Below are 17550 nucleotides of genomic sequence, written 5' to 3' on the forward strand. Positions count from 1 at the left end.
TAGGATAGGCATCGGTTCTGGTGCATCTTGGTAGCCTAAGCTCTTAGCATGGAGTCTGATATATAATGCGTGGTGAATGAGGGAGTGAACGAAGGAGCGATAGGTGGAAACATAAACCTTTTCCAAGCCTCAGCCCCCTGCTTTATTTTTTTGGTACTTTACTCAGGTTGACGATAGACTGGGGAAAGGGAGGGAGGGCAGCTTGCCTCTTTAAAAAAAATTTTTTTTTTCTTTGATTAAGGTATTACATGTATCTTTACCCCCCTCCCCCCCCATGGTCCCCCATCCCCCGCTCATGCCCCCCCCCCCCCCCCCCCCCGTCTGTGTCCATTGGTTAGGCTTATATGCATGCATACAAGTCCTTTGGTTGATCTCTCCTCCTTACCCCCACCCTCCCTTACCTTCCCTCTGAGGTTTGAGCATCTGATTGATGCTTCTCTGTCTCTGGATCTGTTTTTGTTCATCAGTTTATGTTGTTCATTATAATCCACAAATGAGTGAGATCATGTGGTATTTTTCCTTCATTGACTGGCTTATTTCACTTAGCATAATGCTCTCCAGTTCCATTCATGCTGTTGTAAATGGTAAGAATTCCTTCTTTTTTACAGCAGTGTAGTGTTCCATCGTGTAGATGTACCACAGTTTTCTAATCCACTCATCTGCTGATGGGCACCTAGGCTGTTTTCAAATCTTAGCTGTAGTGAATTGTGCTGCTATGAACATAGGGGTGCATATATCCTTTCTGATTGGTGTTTCTAGTTTCTTGGGATATATTCCTAGAAGTGGGATCACTGGGTCAAATGGGAGTTCCATTTTTAGTTTTTTGAGGAAACTCCATACTGTTCTCCACAGTGGCTGCACCAGTCTGCATTCCCACCAGCAGTGCAGAAGGGGTCCTTTTTATCCGCATCCTCTCCAGCACTTGTCCTTTGTTGATTGGTTGATGATAGCCATTCTGGCAGGTGTGAGATGGTACTGCATTGCAGTTTTGATTTGCATTTCTCGGATGATTAGTGACTTTGAGCATGTTTTCTTCATATATATATATATATATAATTGATTTTTTTACAGAGAGGAAGGGAGAGAGATAGAGAGTTAGAAACATCAATGAGAGAGAAACATCTATCACAGTGATGGCGAACCTTTTGAGCTCGGCGTGTCAGCATTTTGAAAAACCCTAACTTAACTCTGGTGCTGTGTCACATATAGAAATTTTTTGATATTTGCAACCTTAGTAAAACAAAGACTTATATATTTGATATTTATTTTATATATTTAAATGCCATTTAACAAAGAAAAATCAACCAAAAAAATGAGTTCGCGTGTCACCTCTGACACGTGTGTCAGAGTTTCGCCATCACTGATCTATCAGCTGCCTCCTGCACACCCCCTACTGGAGATGTGCCTGCAACCAAGGTACATGCCCTTGACTGGAATCAAACCTGGGACCCTCGAGTCCACAGGCCCATGCTCTATCCACTGAGCCAAACGAGTCAGGGCTGAGCATGTTTTCATATGTCTCCTGGCCTTCCTTATGTCCTCTTTCAAAAGGTGTCTATTTAGGTTCGTTGCTTATTTTTTGATTGGGTTGTTTATCTTCCTTTTGTTAAGTTGTATGAGTTCCCTGTAAATGCTGGAGATTAAACTCTTATTGTTGATAACATTGGCAAATATGTTCTCCCATGCAGTGGGCTTTCTTGATTCGGAGGTGCTCAAGCTCCAATCCTGAAACATAAACATCCAAGTATAAACCCCAGCTATACTGGCCAACTAACTTCATGGTTCTTGTCTTTCTTTGAGAAAGACACAGAATGTTTCTCACCAAAACAACTTGTTTTTTCTAGAAATTACACATGTCGCTGAAAATGAAGTGTATAACTTTTAGTTGGGTGGATATTTATTGAGTTTGTGCTAAGTGCCAGGCACTGTATTATGCTTTGGCGACTCAACCTTCAACAACACAGGTACAGCTCAGGGGATACACATTCATGGTGGTTGGGAAATGATAGGGTGGAAATACTGGAAGCTGGCCAACAGCAGTTCTCAAATTTTTAAATCTCAGAACCCCTTTACATGCAAAAATTATTGAAGATCTCTAAGAATTTTTGTTTATGTGGATCATACTTATCAATATTTGTCACACCAAAATTAAATCAGCCATTTAAAATTATTTATTAATTATTTTAGATATAATGAACCCATTATGTGTAAACATAAAGTTGAGGGTGGGGAAAAGTGTCCCAAAAGAAATAATTTCTATTTCTTTGCTTCTAAACGTCCTGACTCCCCAATTACTAGCTGTGTGAATATGGTTTCTACCATAACAATAATTTTTAAATCATATCTTGGGTTTTTGGTGTGTTGTTTCAATTACATTTTTTAATGAAGTTCTTGTGTTAGGAACTATTAGAGAACTGAACTTGCATGCAGTTTTATAATATAGATAACGTGAGTTGTGTTAGGCTCATTTAAGCATCGCTAAATATTTGTTCCTGGATCCAAAAATAGTATACAGCTGTTTTCAGCAATGTGTTATGGAATACTTTTCATTCCTGGGTGAGTTGATAGCATATCAGTGATGGCGAACCTATGACACGCGTGTCAGAGGTGACACGCAAACTAATTTTTCTGGTTGATTTTTCTTTGTTAAATGGCATTTAAATATATAAAATAAATATCAAAAATATAAGTCTTTGTTTTACTATGGTTGCAAATATCAAAAAATTTCTATATGTGACACGGCACCAGAGTTAAGTTAGGGTTTTTCAAAATGCTGACACGCCGAGCTCAAAAGGTTCGCCATCACTGGCATAGGTGATAATATGCTACATAGCCCTACTGCATGTATCCACAGGCTCCTCTGAGTAGGTGGTCACAAAGGTTCCTTATGCCTATGTCCCATGTGACCCAGCCACCCTAGCCCAAAGGCTATCCAGAGGCCTGTGAAGTGACTTGGCAGGGTAGCCCTGCATTCTAGACAATTTGATGAACTGAGCCAATAAAAGCCTCTCTCAGTGAGAGGAATGAGTCGGGAACAGACAGTGACATGGTCCAAGTAGCACAGAAGCAGGGAGGCTTATATAGGAATTGTAATAAGCAGAACAGAGGCCTGCTGTACAGTTTCCCAGAGATGAGAGGAGTAGCTGACACAGTGAGAGAGGGTCACTGAGTCACTGTAATAGTGGAGTTGGAAGCTAAGCACACTTGTACCTAAATGGTATTCTATTTGACCATGAGACCTGACAGTTATTTTTTAAACAATGCTATTGTCTGTATCAGGCCTGGTTTTTCTTTGTTCTTATTTCCCTATGTATTCGTAGAATTAACTCCCTAGTAACCAAGGTAATCTGGAAGCATCTCTGTCTTGGTAACCTGTCTTTTTAAAGATTTTTCACAAGTCACAGAAATGCTCAAGATAACAAGCAAAAAGGGGACTCATTATTATAAAGATAGAGGATAGCTCTTGAAACTCCAGGACCAGAATAGAGATGGGCCACATGAGTGGCTGCCGAACGCAGGAAACTGAACCTGTCTTGGAACCCAGACAACTGGCTTATTTCTGAATATCTTCATTCTCCTGTCTTTGACCTCTGTAAGTGGTGATCTGTGCTGTACTCCTGGTCTGACAGGCCACGACCTTCTTGGTAGGTAAAAAATACATTAACCTACAAAAGCAGAAAATGCTTGGCCAGAGAAGTCACCTACCTGGGCTAGAAACTTTTTCTGGAAAATTACTGAACTACACCAAATGAGATTTATTTTAATTGCCTTTTCAAGCTAACTCTATTTGGGTATTTTTCTGTCCCCGCTTCCTATAATCTCAAAACTTAGTGGAAATAAGTAACTCTTTTTGACAAGCGATTTTTGGATCCCTGATTTAAAGTGGTTATAACTATGGAAATTCTTAAACCCAAATTTGCTATTTTTAGTAGATATACCATCTTAAATGTCTTGTGACACTTTCAACTTCATTGATAAACAGTTACTCACTGAACATTTTGGTTATACCTAAGCCTGTGCCTTTGTTTTCCTGCATTAGAGCATATTATTATGGTCCATTATTCTTTTTTTTTCTTTATTGATTACATATGTGTCCTTATCTCCCCATTGCCCCCCCCCCCCCACTGGTCCATTATTCCTAGTCGTGGTCAGGGCAGACCCTGAGCAAAACTGAGAAGTATATAAAATTTGTTTTTCATGTGTCCCATCTCTCCCCCCATTTCGGACCCTCTCCAAAGAAATGAAATCTTCCATCATAACTTTCTGGCACCACAATAGGTAGTGTGAAAGACAATGTAGATATTGGAGCCTACTTGTAAGGTTAGCTCTGACAAGGATAATATGTTTTTTTAAAAAATCACCCCCTAAAAAGCAACAAAAAAAGCACCAAAAATTTTAATCCCAATTCTTTAACTCTGGAAGGGAGACTGATGCCCTATTAAACTAGGGAAGTATTTTATATCAGATCCCTAAGTCACATTGGGGTTACTTAAAATGAAGAAAACGAAAGTTCTTTGAGCTCTAGTTTTATCAACTGCTAAAAGGCGCTCTCTCGGCTTTTGTTATCTGGTACCTATATCAAGTTATTTCTAAAATGTTGTACTTAGGAGAGTAAAGATGTAATTTTTACCCAGAGTGAGGAAAACAGTAAAATATTTGGGAGTTTTGTGACTTGAAAATAACTTAAATTTTGGGATTAAAGTGTGTTCTCAGTTATATTCTGTCAGAAGTATTGTTTTTATTATTTTTAAAATATATTTTATTGATTTTTTACAGAGAGGAAGAGAGAGGGATAGAGAGTTAGAAACATCGATGAGAGAGAAACATCCATCAGCTGTTTCCTGCACACCTCCTACTGGGGATGTGCCTGCAACCAAGGTACAGGCCCTTGATCAGAATCAAACCTGGGACCTTTTAGTCCGCAGGCTGACGCTCTGTCCACTGACCCAAACCGATTAGAGTCAGAAGTATTGTTTTTAGAACAGAAAATTACACAAAGTTATTTGAAACTTTAATATTTATTTGTTTTTCCCCACTTATTACAATGTCCAACTTAAAGCAATACTAATACAATATTGGCACCCTCACTTAAGTAAACCAGTTTTACAGAAATGTAAAGTCTAGTGGTAATATATATCCCATTTTAAGCCACATTATCCAAAAGTTAACAATACACAAGCCATTTAAAGAAAGCTCAAAAGCACACCTGAAAATCAAAAACATATGCTTTAAATTACCCCCAGAAAACGTTCTCTGAAATCACAAACCTAAATCTGATGTCTACTGTCAACAGTTGTTTGAACTAAAAATGATTAACAAGTTTATAGCAAGTAGGAGCAGAGGGTAGGAAACCAGAACCTTACATCTGATTTCCAAGGGCAGAGATTAAGTAGGTCATACTCTTACAGTACTTAAGCACCCCATCAGCTTTAATGAAATCAAGCAGGAAGATGATCTGATAGATAACAACTGCACACCCAGGTGTTAGGGATTTCATGTGGTACTTCTGCGTGTTTTAGAAAGAGGGCACTGCTTACCAGAAAGAAATGAATTTCCTTAAAGGAAGCTTTCAGACACAGGCAGGCTGGCAGATTTTTCAACAGGGGTTTGTCCTTCTCTGGGGCTCTCAAATGACACCATAAACGTGTCCACTTATTCTGCTTGTAAAGACAAGTTCTTCAAAATATTTGTGAAAGAAAACGCTGCCCAATTATCAACCAATGGTAGTTTTAAATAGAACTACATTAGGTCTGTAAGTGTTGACCCAGTAAGGCAAGCTCCTTGTCCCAGATCCTTACTCATTACCTTATAGTCACTGACCCCCAAAACATTTTCATTTCAAGTGCTCAGGTTTAGTTATATTGGAATAGAGATTAACAGAAAAGGGCAGTCAAAAAACCTGTTAAGGTTTATTTTTTAGGACTTTAAAAAAAACGTATTTTTATTGATTTTAGAGATGAAGCGAGAAGGAGAGAGAGATACAAATATTAACGATGAGAGAAAATCATTGATTGGCTGCCTTCTGCACAACCCCCCCCCCCACCCCCACTGTGGATCGAGCCTACAACCCCTGCAAGTACCCTGAACAGGAATCAAACCATGACCTGGTTTATAGGTCAACACTCAACCACTGAGCCATGCCAGTCAGACAAGGACTTTCCTTTTTAAGAAAAGTGCAGAAGAGATGTTTTGTATCCCCTTTTCATATGCAAGACATAATGTCTAGATTTACAGCACATAATCAACACAAACACAGTTTATGAAAATCATGGGAATATATGAGAAATTAAAAGCATTATAGATGGGATGGGAACAAATTAGACTTTTAAATGTTATCTTGTTCGTTTTACCTTCCCTTCTATGCAAGCTCCCTTAGGACACACTGACATATATAAATGTATCTTTCTAACCTAGGGGGCTTAATCTTATTTAGAAAGCCCAATAACGTTAATATTTGTACATTTAAAAAATCATGGTTTGTCTTTTACTTATCAGGGTCCTTCACTCCTAAGATTTCAACACAATTTACAAACAACAAAATTCCTGACAACATACACCTACACAGCTCAGAATCGGATACACACGCTGGGAGGAAAAAAATACCAACTTAATTTAAAAGCTAGACTTTGTCATCTTCCTTCTTCACACTACACCCAGTGAACAAGGTCACACTAATTTCAGACACCTGCATGCTCCCAGCACAGGGGACCCTTCTCATCACAGACAGGTTGTCAAGAGGGGTATCTTCAGGAGGAGGTTCAGGCAGCTCTGCATTGCAACAGAATAACTGAGCTTTAAAATGCTTCTGGAAGGTTTTGCTCAGCCAGTAAAGAGCAAAGGGGTTTACACAAGAATTACTGAAAGCCAGAACCCGAGAGAAAATGGTGACTATAAAGTGAATGGCAGAGGGGTCCACATAGGTTTGATAAGTGAATGAGTGGTAAAGATACAAGAGGTGATTCGGCAACCAGCAGAGAGCAAACAGAGCCACCAGCACCAACACTATTTTGGCAATTCTCTTCCGGGATTCAATCTATAAGAGGGAAGAAAAATGGCAAAAGAAAAAAATCATTTAGCTGGCAGATTTTAAAAAGCCATTCTCTAGATTTACCTAGAAATGTATAGTCAACAAGCTGATGTCCCTTTAAACATGCGTTTGTAGAGATAACTGCCTGGGATGAGTGGGAAGGCAGCCTGTGGCTATAGAATACACATGGTAACCCATGATCTTGGTTTCATTAGCTCCAATTCAGGGACTCCCACCCCTGGTTTTGAGGCACTCTAGGATGTCTCCAATGATCTCAAGGAGTGTTATGAAATGTTGGAAATTTTAATTAAATTAACAATAGAGAGATACTATACAAGACTGCTTTCACCATATCAGCAGAGGCTGACTAGGTTGGAATATTATTCTGGGGTTTATGAAAGTTGTCAAGTTGGTACCAAAAATTGCTTTTAATCTGTAGGAATTCTAAATATATAGTCAAAGGAATAAATATCAATGTTCCTTCTTCATGTGTGAAAATAATCTTACACCTATTTAATTTATTGATTTTGAGGGGTGGGGTGGGAGAGAGAAACACATTGATTTGTTGTTCCACTTATTTGTTCATTCATTGATTGCTTCTTGTGTGTACCTTGACCAGGGATTGAATCCACACCTTGGCGTATGGGGACAATGCTCTCCAATTGAGTTAGCCAGTCAGGGCCAATCCTACACTTATTAATAAGAAAAACGAACCAGATGAAATGAAGACATTGTGTGTAGTCACAGGGCAAAGATAACTGTTCACATGGGCATTAAATATGCAACTTAGCCTAATGAGCACCACTGTTTAACCATCCAAATGAACCAGCTCCAAAAAAGGCGCTGAGCTCTGCAAACATGTCAAGAGATAAATGAAATCTTCCCTCTCCCCCAAGAAATCCTGTTGCATTTTAAAAAAGGGAACAATGTTTTGGCAACACTTTTTATTCTGTTAATATTTATGAGAGGAGAGCACACCTGGCTCTTGCAATAGTCTTTTTTCTTCTTTTAAACTTTCTTGCAATAGTCTTAAACAAGCTTCTGTGAGTCACTGTGTTCTCTTGCCACTGGCACTTCATACCTGCAGACCTCAGTTTACTCATCTGTGTGTAAGTGGTTTGCATTGAATAATGTTATGGCTTCTTGCCAGTTCTATCATCCTGTGTTTTTCTATCATTCTGTTACACTTTTTAAAACAAAATATACTTCTCTTTATAGAACCACCTTGTATAATGTTCCTCATTATTCCATTATGTAAATAATTTTGACTGCTCCCAAACTTCAGCTACCCCGTTTCTAATAGTAGTAGTTCTACTATTTTTTGAATTCTTACTATGCACCAAGAACTATGCTAAGCATTTCATATAGAACATCTAGTCCCCATGTTCATTTTACAGACCAGGAAACTGAGGCTCAGGGAGGTTAAGTAAGTTGCTCAAGATCACTCAGCTAGTATGTGATAGAGCTGGAATTAAATTCTGGGTCTGACAGACTCCAGAGCCCATGACCATAACAAAATTCCATACTGCTATTGTATTTATTGCTCACAGGTGCTAAACTAGGACCTTTCACTTATAAATAAATTCATGAATGAGTCCTGATTAATACATACCTGCTTGCGGACATGGCTTTGTTCTTCAGTAGGTATGTTCAAGGTGCTTTTGTAAAGAGTCTTAGCAATCAAAGAATAATAGACAGAGATAATAGAGAGTGGAATAATGTAGAACACTAAAAAGCACAGCAGAGAATGTATCTCTTGCAGGAGCCTCTCTGAAATAGGGTAAGAGGCACATGATTCAAATGTCATATTTTTGTTGGGATCTCGAAAAGTATATACATTTGAAAATATAGCCTCTGGTAGAGCAATTATCATAGACATAATCCAGATGCAGCCAGCTTTGGCACAGGTCTTCAGGATGGCATTGGAGGGCTGTCGCTCCAGAGGCTTCACGACTGCCTTGTATCTAGGAACACATAAGCATAGGCAAAGATCAAATAAATATCAAAATTACAGACTCAGGGTTAAAAGTGGTCATCCAGTTCTACTATCCGAATGTATATATCTAAGTCAACATTAACCACCTGGAATTAGTTGTGGTTTCAAATACACATAATACATCCCAGTATTTTTTATTTGTGTCAATCACCGCTTCCCTTATTCAGTATGAGATATTGCAGGTTTGCAGTTTTATAATTTTATGTGTAGATCTTCTATTTAGGACAAATACGTTTTTCCCCAGCATAATTTTATGTGTGATTGAGATTAATTCATTACCTGTGTATTACCTTAAGTATTCTAAAAATACTTTTTATATAAGTGACTGATGTTAAACCTAATTCTACTTTCTTCATGAGTGAGCAGTCATGAATTACTAGAAAAGAATTCTATGAATTTATGCAGTGAAGAGGAGAGGGTTAATTTCTTCCCTGTTGAAAAGTGCTAATTTGTTGCCCAAGCCTGTTGTAGGTAGATTTAGGGCAAAGCGAGGGTGAAATCAGAAACCTTGTGCCCATACAAAGATGCCTCTTTATTCTGACATATCCACCTTAAAAATCTACAGCCTTTCAATAAATCTGTCCTCAGATAGAATATAAAAAATCAAGACCAAAAAAAAAGGCACCAGGAAAGCTTTTCCTCCTTTCAGATTCCAGAATCTGAAGAAGCTATTCCTTCTGGTATTGCCAGGCATTGATTACTTATAGGCTTCTTGCAGACTTTCTTAAGCATCACTTTTAACATTTAGAGCCTCAATTTTGTTCATGTTTTCAGTTACCATTCTACAATAGGAATACAGAAAAACATAATACTTAGACTGAAAATATCCTAACAGAGCCTGAACACTCTAACTGCCAGAGGTTTTCACATGCTTTATACATAGAGATCTAAAAGTTAAACAAGATTAATTTATTTCTCTGGAAACAAAAATGTCATTGAATGCTTATAGAGAAAACAAATACAATTAAGTGGTGATATTACACTGAGTTATCAGGAAGCTGAAAACCTCCCTGTTTTTCTGCCACTAATTAATTTGATGAATTTAAAGTAAATTAGATACATGTATTTTTTATTTTTTTACTGGTCTTCCAGTAGTCAGTAATGCATATGTAGTCAATTTCACACTTAGGCTGATTTTTAAATGTTGACAATATTGCACCACTAGGCTGCACTAACGTATAAAGCATGAATTGTTTTTCTTTTACACCTGGAACAATTTTCCGTTATAAACTGGGGGGTGGGGGGGAACGGGGATCGTTCACATATTCTTTCAAGCAAACAAATTTCACTTCAAAGAGAAAACATTATCCCTAAAAGATACAATTTCAACCTCTCCTCTGATGCTAACACAGGAATTTAACATTCTTACACCAACTTTTATTTTAAATGCCAATTTATCAATATTACATCCAGCTTACAGTTTGAGAAAAGCAGAATAGCCAGTGAATGCTAAGTACAAGCTTTCCTTTTTTCATCTCATTTCACACTCTGGCAAATATAACTGAGAAAAGAAACCTACCTGTCAGCGCTGAGAATTGTTAAGGTGAACACTGATACACCAACAGAAGTGAGCCGAATGAAAGAGAGCACCTTACATCCAATTCTTCCGAACAGCCATCCTTCTGCAAGGTAGTGGGTTGCATCCACCGGCACACAAGTTAGCAGAAGTAAAAGATCTCCAAAAGCCAGACTAGTGATGAAAATATTTGGAACCGTTTGCATGGATTTAGTCTTGAAAAAGACTTTGATGAGAATAGCATTTCCAAGGATGCCCACTGAAATGATCACAGCATACGTTATATAGATGGCACACAATGCTTCTATTCCTGGAGAGTTGTCTCTGGTCCATCCTTTATTTTTGGTATCATTAGGAACAACAGAGCTGGATGATTCTGTGTCATTTGTGATTGAAATGAAAGTCTGATTAGGTGACTGAAGCTGTCTTTGAGGCATTTCTTCTGAAGACTGTGCTTTTAATATTTCTTCTGTTCAGTTCAAGTGTGGTTGACTGTCACGTCTAATGCCCACATCTAGTTATGAGATGGTAGAGGAACAGAGCAGAATGGCAAGCAAATTCAAGACATCCAGATACTGCTTTCCTTCAGTTGTTCTGTGTCTCCCAGCATGCTTGGCTAAGTGCTTACGAATCGCACTGAAGAGTCAGAGGTGGAGGAGTTTTATTGGCGTTTCTGTGACAGAAGGAGGGGGGGTTGGGAAATGCTCTGCAGTTGCTTGTTCTTCCCTGTTGGGGAATCTTATGAATAACGAGATAGTATAGAATAATACCTATTGTTTATTAGAATCACTCTGTTTCCATATCAAACCACAAAAATCTATATAGATCTTGTTACTTTTCTACTGGGGCTCATCATTCACTTTTTGCAATCAGAAGATGGTCTAATGTATTCTTTTGCATGATAAATAAGTATGTATGTCCCCTGAAGCACAAACTTGAATCCACTTCTCTAGATTTCATATCAGTGAGGTGCTGAAGCAAACATCACTCACATTTTGACAGGGCTGATGTCACCTCCAAGGAGGGATAATTCAGGTGACCTGGGCTTATCACCTTGTTCTGACACATGGTAATTCCCAACTTTGTGCATATTACTTGGGCTGCACTGAACAATTGCAAGGAAACTTTGATGAGATGAAAATGCAGGCAAACCACCAGTTTCTTTGCCCCTAAATGTCCTAATAAAACAGTTTTTACTGTTTGACTGTTTGTTTTAAAGATATTTATTTTTAAATGCTTTTTAGCGTTTTTTTTTCTTTAGAAATGGTTATAATGAATCTTCCTTGTTACAAAACAAAATAACACAGAACACAGCTTGAGGTTCTGACTGACACAGAAAGACTTATAAGAATGAAAATTATTCTTTTTAAGTGAAGGAATGTCATAGGTTACTCCAGAGGTGACGAGAATGTAGATGATATCAATGGAAGGAGGCAGAAAATAAGGACAATTTACCTTAGTACCTGCAAGAAAAGGCCCTTGTTACAGAAAATGTGACTATGCGATTTATGTGTGTGTAAATGGGGTGGGGGAGGGGGTATTTGGGACTGGGCAGCCAGCAGTTTGAAGGCATTTAATAATATAACCTGCTAAAAATATTTTCTGAAGTAATCAATTTCAAAGGATAATCTCTCAGCTAGGAGAAACTTTTTGTAGTAAGGTGCTTATAAATATACCCATATAAGAATTAGCCTGGGGAGTGAAATGAAAGCTAGCCAGTGAACAAGAGGGGCAAAGAAAGATGGCTCTTTATACTGACAGAATAGTTGTAATAAATTCTACAGGGAAAGCGAATTGCATGAATTGACTCAATTATCTCATTAATTTGAACCCCCTAAACCATACCTATCCTCTACCCTTTATGAAATTATCTCTAAAGCTTGAATTACTCAGCTAAATAACTGTTTTTGATAGGAATGGGGAAGGGAAAAGTTTGGGTAAAACCAAATCCCTTAGCTTTTAGTATATACACTTAAGTAATTTCATGGTTCATATCTTGTTCTCACAAAGCTAATGATAAAATCTCTCTGGGATTCCTACATATCATTTAGCAAAGAGCAAACAGTATCTCCCAATTCACACCTCAACTGATAGCCACACAGCAAGAAACAAAGCCTGCCAGTGATTTCCAAAATCATCTGGATTCCAAAAATCTCAGGCATGCTTTTCATCAGCCTGCAGCCACCAGCCTGCCTTTCCTCCTCCTTCTTCCTTTTAGTCAGGAGTGGTCAGGAGAGAGTAGTGATATTGGGGTGCTGTTCATGCAATGGAGTTCTTATCTCTAGAATTATAGAATCCCAGAATATCAGAGATTGAAATGACCTGAAAGATGATAATATCCAATCCTCTATTTTTTCAGAGGCAGAAATGAGGTTCAGAGGGGGAAAATATCTCATGCAAGGTCACACAAGTATTCTGTAGCTGAGATGAAATAGATTATCTCTCTATTCCAAAAGATTAAAAATCAGTGACAAGAGCTGAAAAACACAGTTCCTGACCATAAGTCATATTTCCTCATTTGGCATTGTGGACTTAGGTTTTCTGTATGTTTTATTAACCAAAGAACAAGAGATTTCCTGCCTAACAAGCAAATCATGATAGTTTAAATGCATCTGTTTTTATATCTACTTCTTTTACCTTATAATTGACCCATAAAACATAACCATGTCTTTTGTAGTTAAAGTTACAGGGCACTTAGCCTATACAAAATGATGACATATTTTTGTTTGTTTGTTTTTAGTGCGCAATTGGTCAATATCATCATCCAAGGTTTCAAAACCAACTACTTGGCTATAGATTAAGCAGCTGTAATACCATTTAATGTAGCCTTTTAATTTGAAGGAAGTAGTGGATATTGAAAAAAAATTAGCATTTTTCTGAAGTTGGGTTTCCTGATTCTGTCCAATTCACTTAGTGTTAGCAAAATCTTTTTTTAAATCTCCAAGGAGCTGGAGATCTAAGGATGCTGAAGAACTCTTCTCTGCCTCTAAAGAGTTAGAGAGAGGGATTAGAAAACAGTTGCTAGAGAGAGACTGCAAATTTGGCACAAGGGTTTCAGCCATCAGTTACACAGAAGTGTGGTTCTCTCAAATTTTGGTTTGCATCAGAATCACCAGGAATGCTCATCAAAACACAGATTGCTGGGTTTCACCTCCAGAGTTTCTAATTTGTTAGTTCTGGGTGAAGCCTGAGAATTTGTATTTCTAACAAGTTCCCAGGGGATACAGATGATGCTAATTGGGAACCACACTCTGAGAACTACTTATGTAGGATAAAAATAATCCAGTTGTTTAAGAGAAGCATGGCTTTTTTTTTTCTGTTCATCAGATTATTTATTCACTTGATTCTTAGATTCACTTGTTGATAGATGCATGTTTGTTGTTCATAATTTGTATCTTTACCTTTTTCTTCTTCTTCCTCTTCTTAATTGATACCTTTCAGCATTTCATATAATACTGGGTGGTGGTGATGAACTCCTTTAGCTTTTCCTTATCTGTGAAGCTCTTTATCTGACCTTCAATTCTGAATGATAGCTTTGCTGGATAAAGTAATCTTGGTTGTAGGTTCTTGGCATTCATCACTTTGAATGTTTCTTGCCACTCCCTTCTGGCCTGCAAAGTTTCTGTTGAGAAATCCGCTAACAGTCGTATGGGTATTCCCTTGTAGGTAACTGAGTTTCTTTCTCTTGCTGCTTTTAAGATTCTCTCTTTGTCTTTTGCCCTTGGCATTTTAATTATGATGTGTCTTGGTGTGGTCCTCTTTGGATTCCTTTTGTTTGGGGTTCTCTGCGCTTCCTGGACTTGTAAGTCTATTTCTTTCACCAGGTAGGGGAAGTTTTCTGTCATTATTTCTTCAAATAGGTTTTCAATATCTTGGTCTCTCTCATCTTCTGGCACCCCTATAATTCTGATGTTGGTACGCTTGAAGCTGTCCCAGAGGCTCCTTACACTATCTTCGTATTTTCGGATTCTTTTTTCATTTTGCTTTTCTGGTTGGGTGTTTTTTGCTTCTTCGCATTTCAAATCTTTGCCTTGATTCTTGCGCTCCTCTGGTCTGCTGTTGGGAGTCTGTATAATATTCGTTATTTCAGTCCGTGTATGCTTAATTTCTAGTTGGTTCTTTATCATAACATCAAGGGTCTCATTAGATTTCTTGAGGATCTCAGTAACTTTATCGGCGGCTTCTAGACAGTTCTTGAGAGACCTTAAAAGTGTGGTTCTGAACTCAATATCCTCCATTGACAGTTTTGTCCTGTTTCTTTGTCTCTGCATTTTTTTTATGCTTTCTTGGTGCACCCCCTAGTGGTCTTTGTGCGCAGTCTTGCTGTAGTTAAGCCTTGATTGTTGTAGTTAATACTAGGGGGATTTGACCTCCAGGCCAACTGGCTGTGAGAATCAGCTGTGTCTGCAGTGGGAAAACTTCTGTCGAGAAGCATGGCTTTTCCTGATATTGAGGTCGAAGAGATATTTCTGCTGTGTTTTTTAAAAAAATATATTTTTATTGATTTCAGAGAGGAAGGGAGAGGGAGAAAGACATCAATGATGAGAGAGAATCACCAATCAGCTGCCTCTTGCACACCCCCTACTGGGGATCAAGCTCACAACCCAGGCAAGTGCCCTTGACCGGAATCGAACCCGGGACCCTTCAGTGCACCGTCCAACACTCTATCCACTGAGCCAAACCAGCTAGGGCTTTGTTGGCCTTCATTAAAGAAAAAGGAATTCCCCCAGCTGACGTGGCTCAGTGGTTGAACATCAACCTATGAACCAAGAGGTCAGGATTTGATTCCTGGTCAGGGCACATGCCCAGGTTTCGGGCCTGATCCTCAGTGTGGGGCGTGCAGGCATGCAGGAGGCAGCTGATCAATTATTTTTTCTCTCTCTCTCTTTTCAAAATATATCTTTACTAGTGGCCTGGTGCACGAAATTCATGCACGAGGGGGGTGTCCCTCAGCCCGGCCTGCACCCTCTCCAATCTGGGACCCCTCGGGGGATGTCCCTGTGGGATCGGGCCTAAATTTACATATTTTTCTATTAGGCCCAATCCCACAGGGACATCCCTCTCACAATCTGGGACTGCTAGCTCCTAACTGCTCACCTGCCTGCCTGCCTGATTGCCCCTAACCACTCTGCTTGCCGGCCTGCTCGCCCCCACCTGCCCTCCCCACCAGCCTGCTCACCCCCAACTGCCCCCCTGCTGGCCTGCTCACCTCCAACTTCCCACCCCCCACTGGCCTGATCACCCACAACTGCCCTACCCTCTTGGCCCCTAACTGCCCCTACCTCAGCCCCACCACCATGGCTTTCTCCAGAAGAACATCCGGAAGGTCTTCTGGGAGGTCTCCCAGTCTAATTAGCATATTACCCTCTTATTAGTATAGATAGAGGCCTGGTACATGGGTGGGGGCCAGCTGGTTTGCCCTGAAGGGTGTCCTGGATCAGGGTGGGAGTCCCCACTGTGGACAGTGCTGGCCTGGATGAGGGGATGGGGCAGTTTGCAGGCCAGCCACACCCCCATGGGGTGAGGGTCCCCACTGGGGGGGGCATGGCCAGCCTGGGTGAGGGGCTGAGGGCTGTTTTCAGCCTGGCCACACCCCCTTCAGGGTGGGGGTCCCCGCTGGGGTGCCTGGCCAGCCTGGGTGAGGGGCTGATGGCTGCTTGCAGGCTGGCCAGGCCCCCCCAGCGGGAACCCTCACCTCATGGGGGTGTGGCCAGCCTGGGTAAGGGGCTGAGGGTGTTTTCAGGCTAGCCACAACCCCTTCAGGGTGGGGGTCCCCATTGGGGTGCGTGGCCAGCCTGGGTGAGGGGCTGAGGGCTGTTTGCAGGCCCCTCCCTCAGCGGCCAGCCTGGACGAACCAAGCCTCCCTCTCGCTCTGGCCTGCTCCGTGGCTGCTGCCCACAGGCCCCTCCTTTGGCAGCTGGCCCAGGTGGACAGGAAGCTTGGCTTCCTCCATCGCTGGGGGTGACCCCAGCCTCCTGCCCTCTCAGGCTGGCTCCATGGCCGTTGCCATCTTTGTCCCACTAATTTGCATATTCCCTCCTGATTGGCTGTGAGGCGTCATGGGGTACAGTCAATTTACATATTTGTCTATTATTAGTGTAGAGTGATTTCAGAGAGGAAGGGAAAGGGAAAGAGAGATAGAAACATCAATATGAGAGAGAGAGAAACTAAGATGGCGGCATAGATAAACACCGGGAAATTGCTGCCTCCCACAACAATTGAAAAATCTTCTAGGAACACAAAATGGACATCATCCAGAACTACAGGAAGGCTGGCTGAGTGTAAATTCTACAACTAGAAGGAAAGAAAAGCACACTGAGAGCCAGAGGAGCTGCAGAAGTAAAGTACAGAGGTACGGGGGCTCGCGCGCGGAAAGGGGCTGGCACCTGAGGACGCGGCTGTCTTTTTGAATTGGGAGGAAGTCACAAGCTCCTGACGGCTCTGAACTCCAGTTCTGGGAAGTCTCTGGGGACCCAGGACTCATACGGGGAGAAACTGGACTGTGGCAGCGGGCGAACTTGAGGGCAGCTTTCCCTCAGAGGTGCTTGCAGCCGTTACCGGGACACTGAGACACACGACTCCTTAGGGCAGGGCTAAGGATCCGCCATACCTGCTTGCTCCGCCCTTTGATTCCTTGAGACCCCGGCCCACCCAGGCTGAGGCAGAGGCTTTTGCATATGAATGCCCCGGCCCTTTGCAACCTGATAATTACCTAACTGCAGCTGGGCCAGACAGACCCAGAACTTCCAAGAGAAGGCCCAAGACCCCACAGCGGCTTGCATTGCTTCACCGCTGAGCCTCATCAGGGCACCTCCAAACTCCAAAAAAGGAAGGGGAATCTGCAGTTCTCTTCATAGCTCCTGCTGTGTAACCTCAGGCAGAGGCTAAATTAGCACCTCCTTAGATCCAAGAGCCACTGTACCCAGTGGTCAGAGGGGGACCATCCAGATCAGAACTCCTCAGATCCATAAGGGACACACTCAGGGTGCAGACTCAGTGAGCACCAAAACC

General features: G+C 40.8%; 1 protein-coding gene across 1 annotated transcript; it reads right to left on the reverse strand.

Annotated features, from left to right (window-relative positions):
* Positions 1-6482: 6482 nt before the first annotated feature.
* BRS3 (bombesin receptor subtype 3) lies at positions 6483-10976 on the reverse strand. Its single transcript, XM_036303966.1, has 3 exons — positions 10543-10976; positions 8640-8991; positions 6483-7033 (listed from the first exon to the last, which is right to left on the reverse strand). The coding sequence occupies exons 1-3, from the start codon at positions 10974-10976 to the stop codon at positions 6620-6622; spliced, it is 1200 nt and encodes a 399-aa protein (XP_036159859.1). The 3' UTR covers positions 6483-6619.
* Positions 10977-17550: the final 6574 nt, after the last annotated feature.

Source organism: Myotis myotis, unplaced genomic scaffold (assembly GCF_014108235.1).
Source record: "Myotis myotis isolate mMyoMyo1 unplaced genomic scaffold, mMyoMyo1.p scaffold_m19_p_4, whole genome shotgun sequence".
Classification (NCBI taxonomy): domain Eukaryota; kingdom Metazoa; phylum Chordata; class Mammalia; order Chiroptera; family Vespertilionidae; genus Myotis; species Myotis myotis.

What these genes read in the sequence shown, in the direction of transcription:
- BRS3 (XM_036303966.1), bottom strand. Translation starts at nt 10,976, where the DNA reads ATGCCTCAAAGACAGCTTCAGTCACCTAATCAGACTTTCATTTCAATC. An exon ending in ACAATTCTCAGCGCTGACAG is followed by an intron (nt 8,992 to 10,542) that starts GTAGGTTTCTTT and finishes ATGTGTTCCTAG; the next exon opens with ATACAAGGCAGTCGTGAAGC. An exon ending in AAAGCCATGTCCGCAAGCAG is followed by an intron (nt 7,034 to 8,639) that starts GTATGTATTAAT and finishes TCCCTCTTATAG; the next exon opens with ATTGAATCCCGGAAGAGAAT.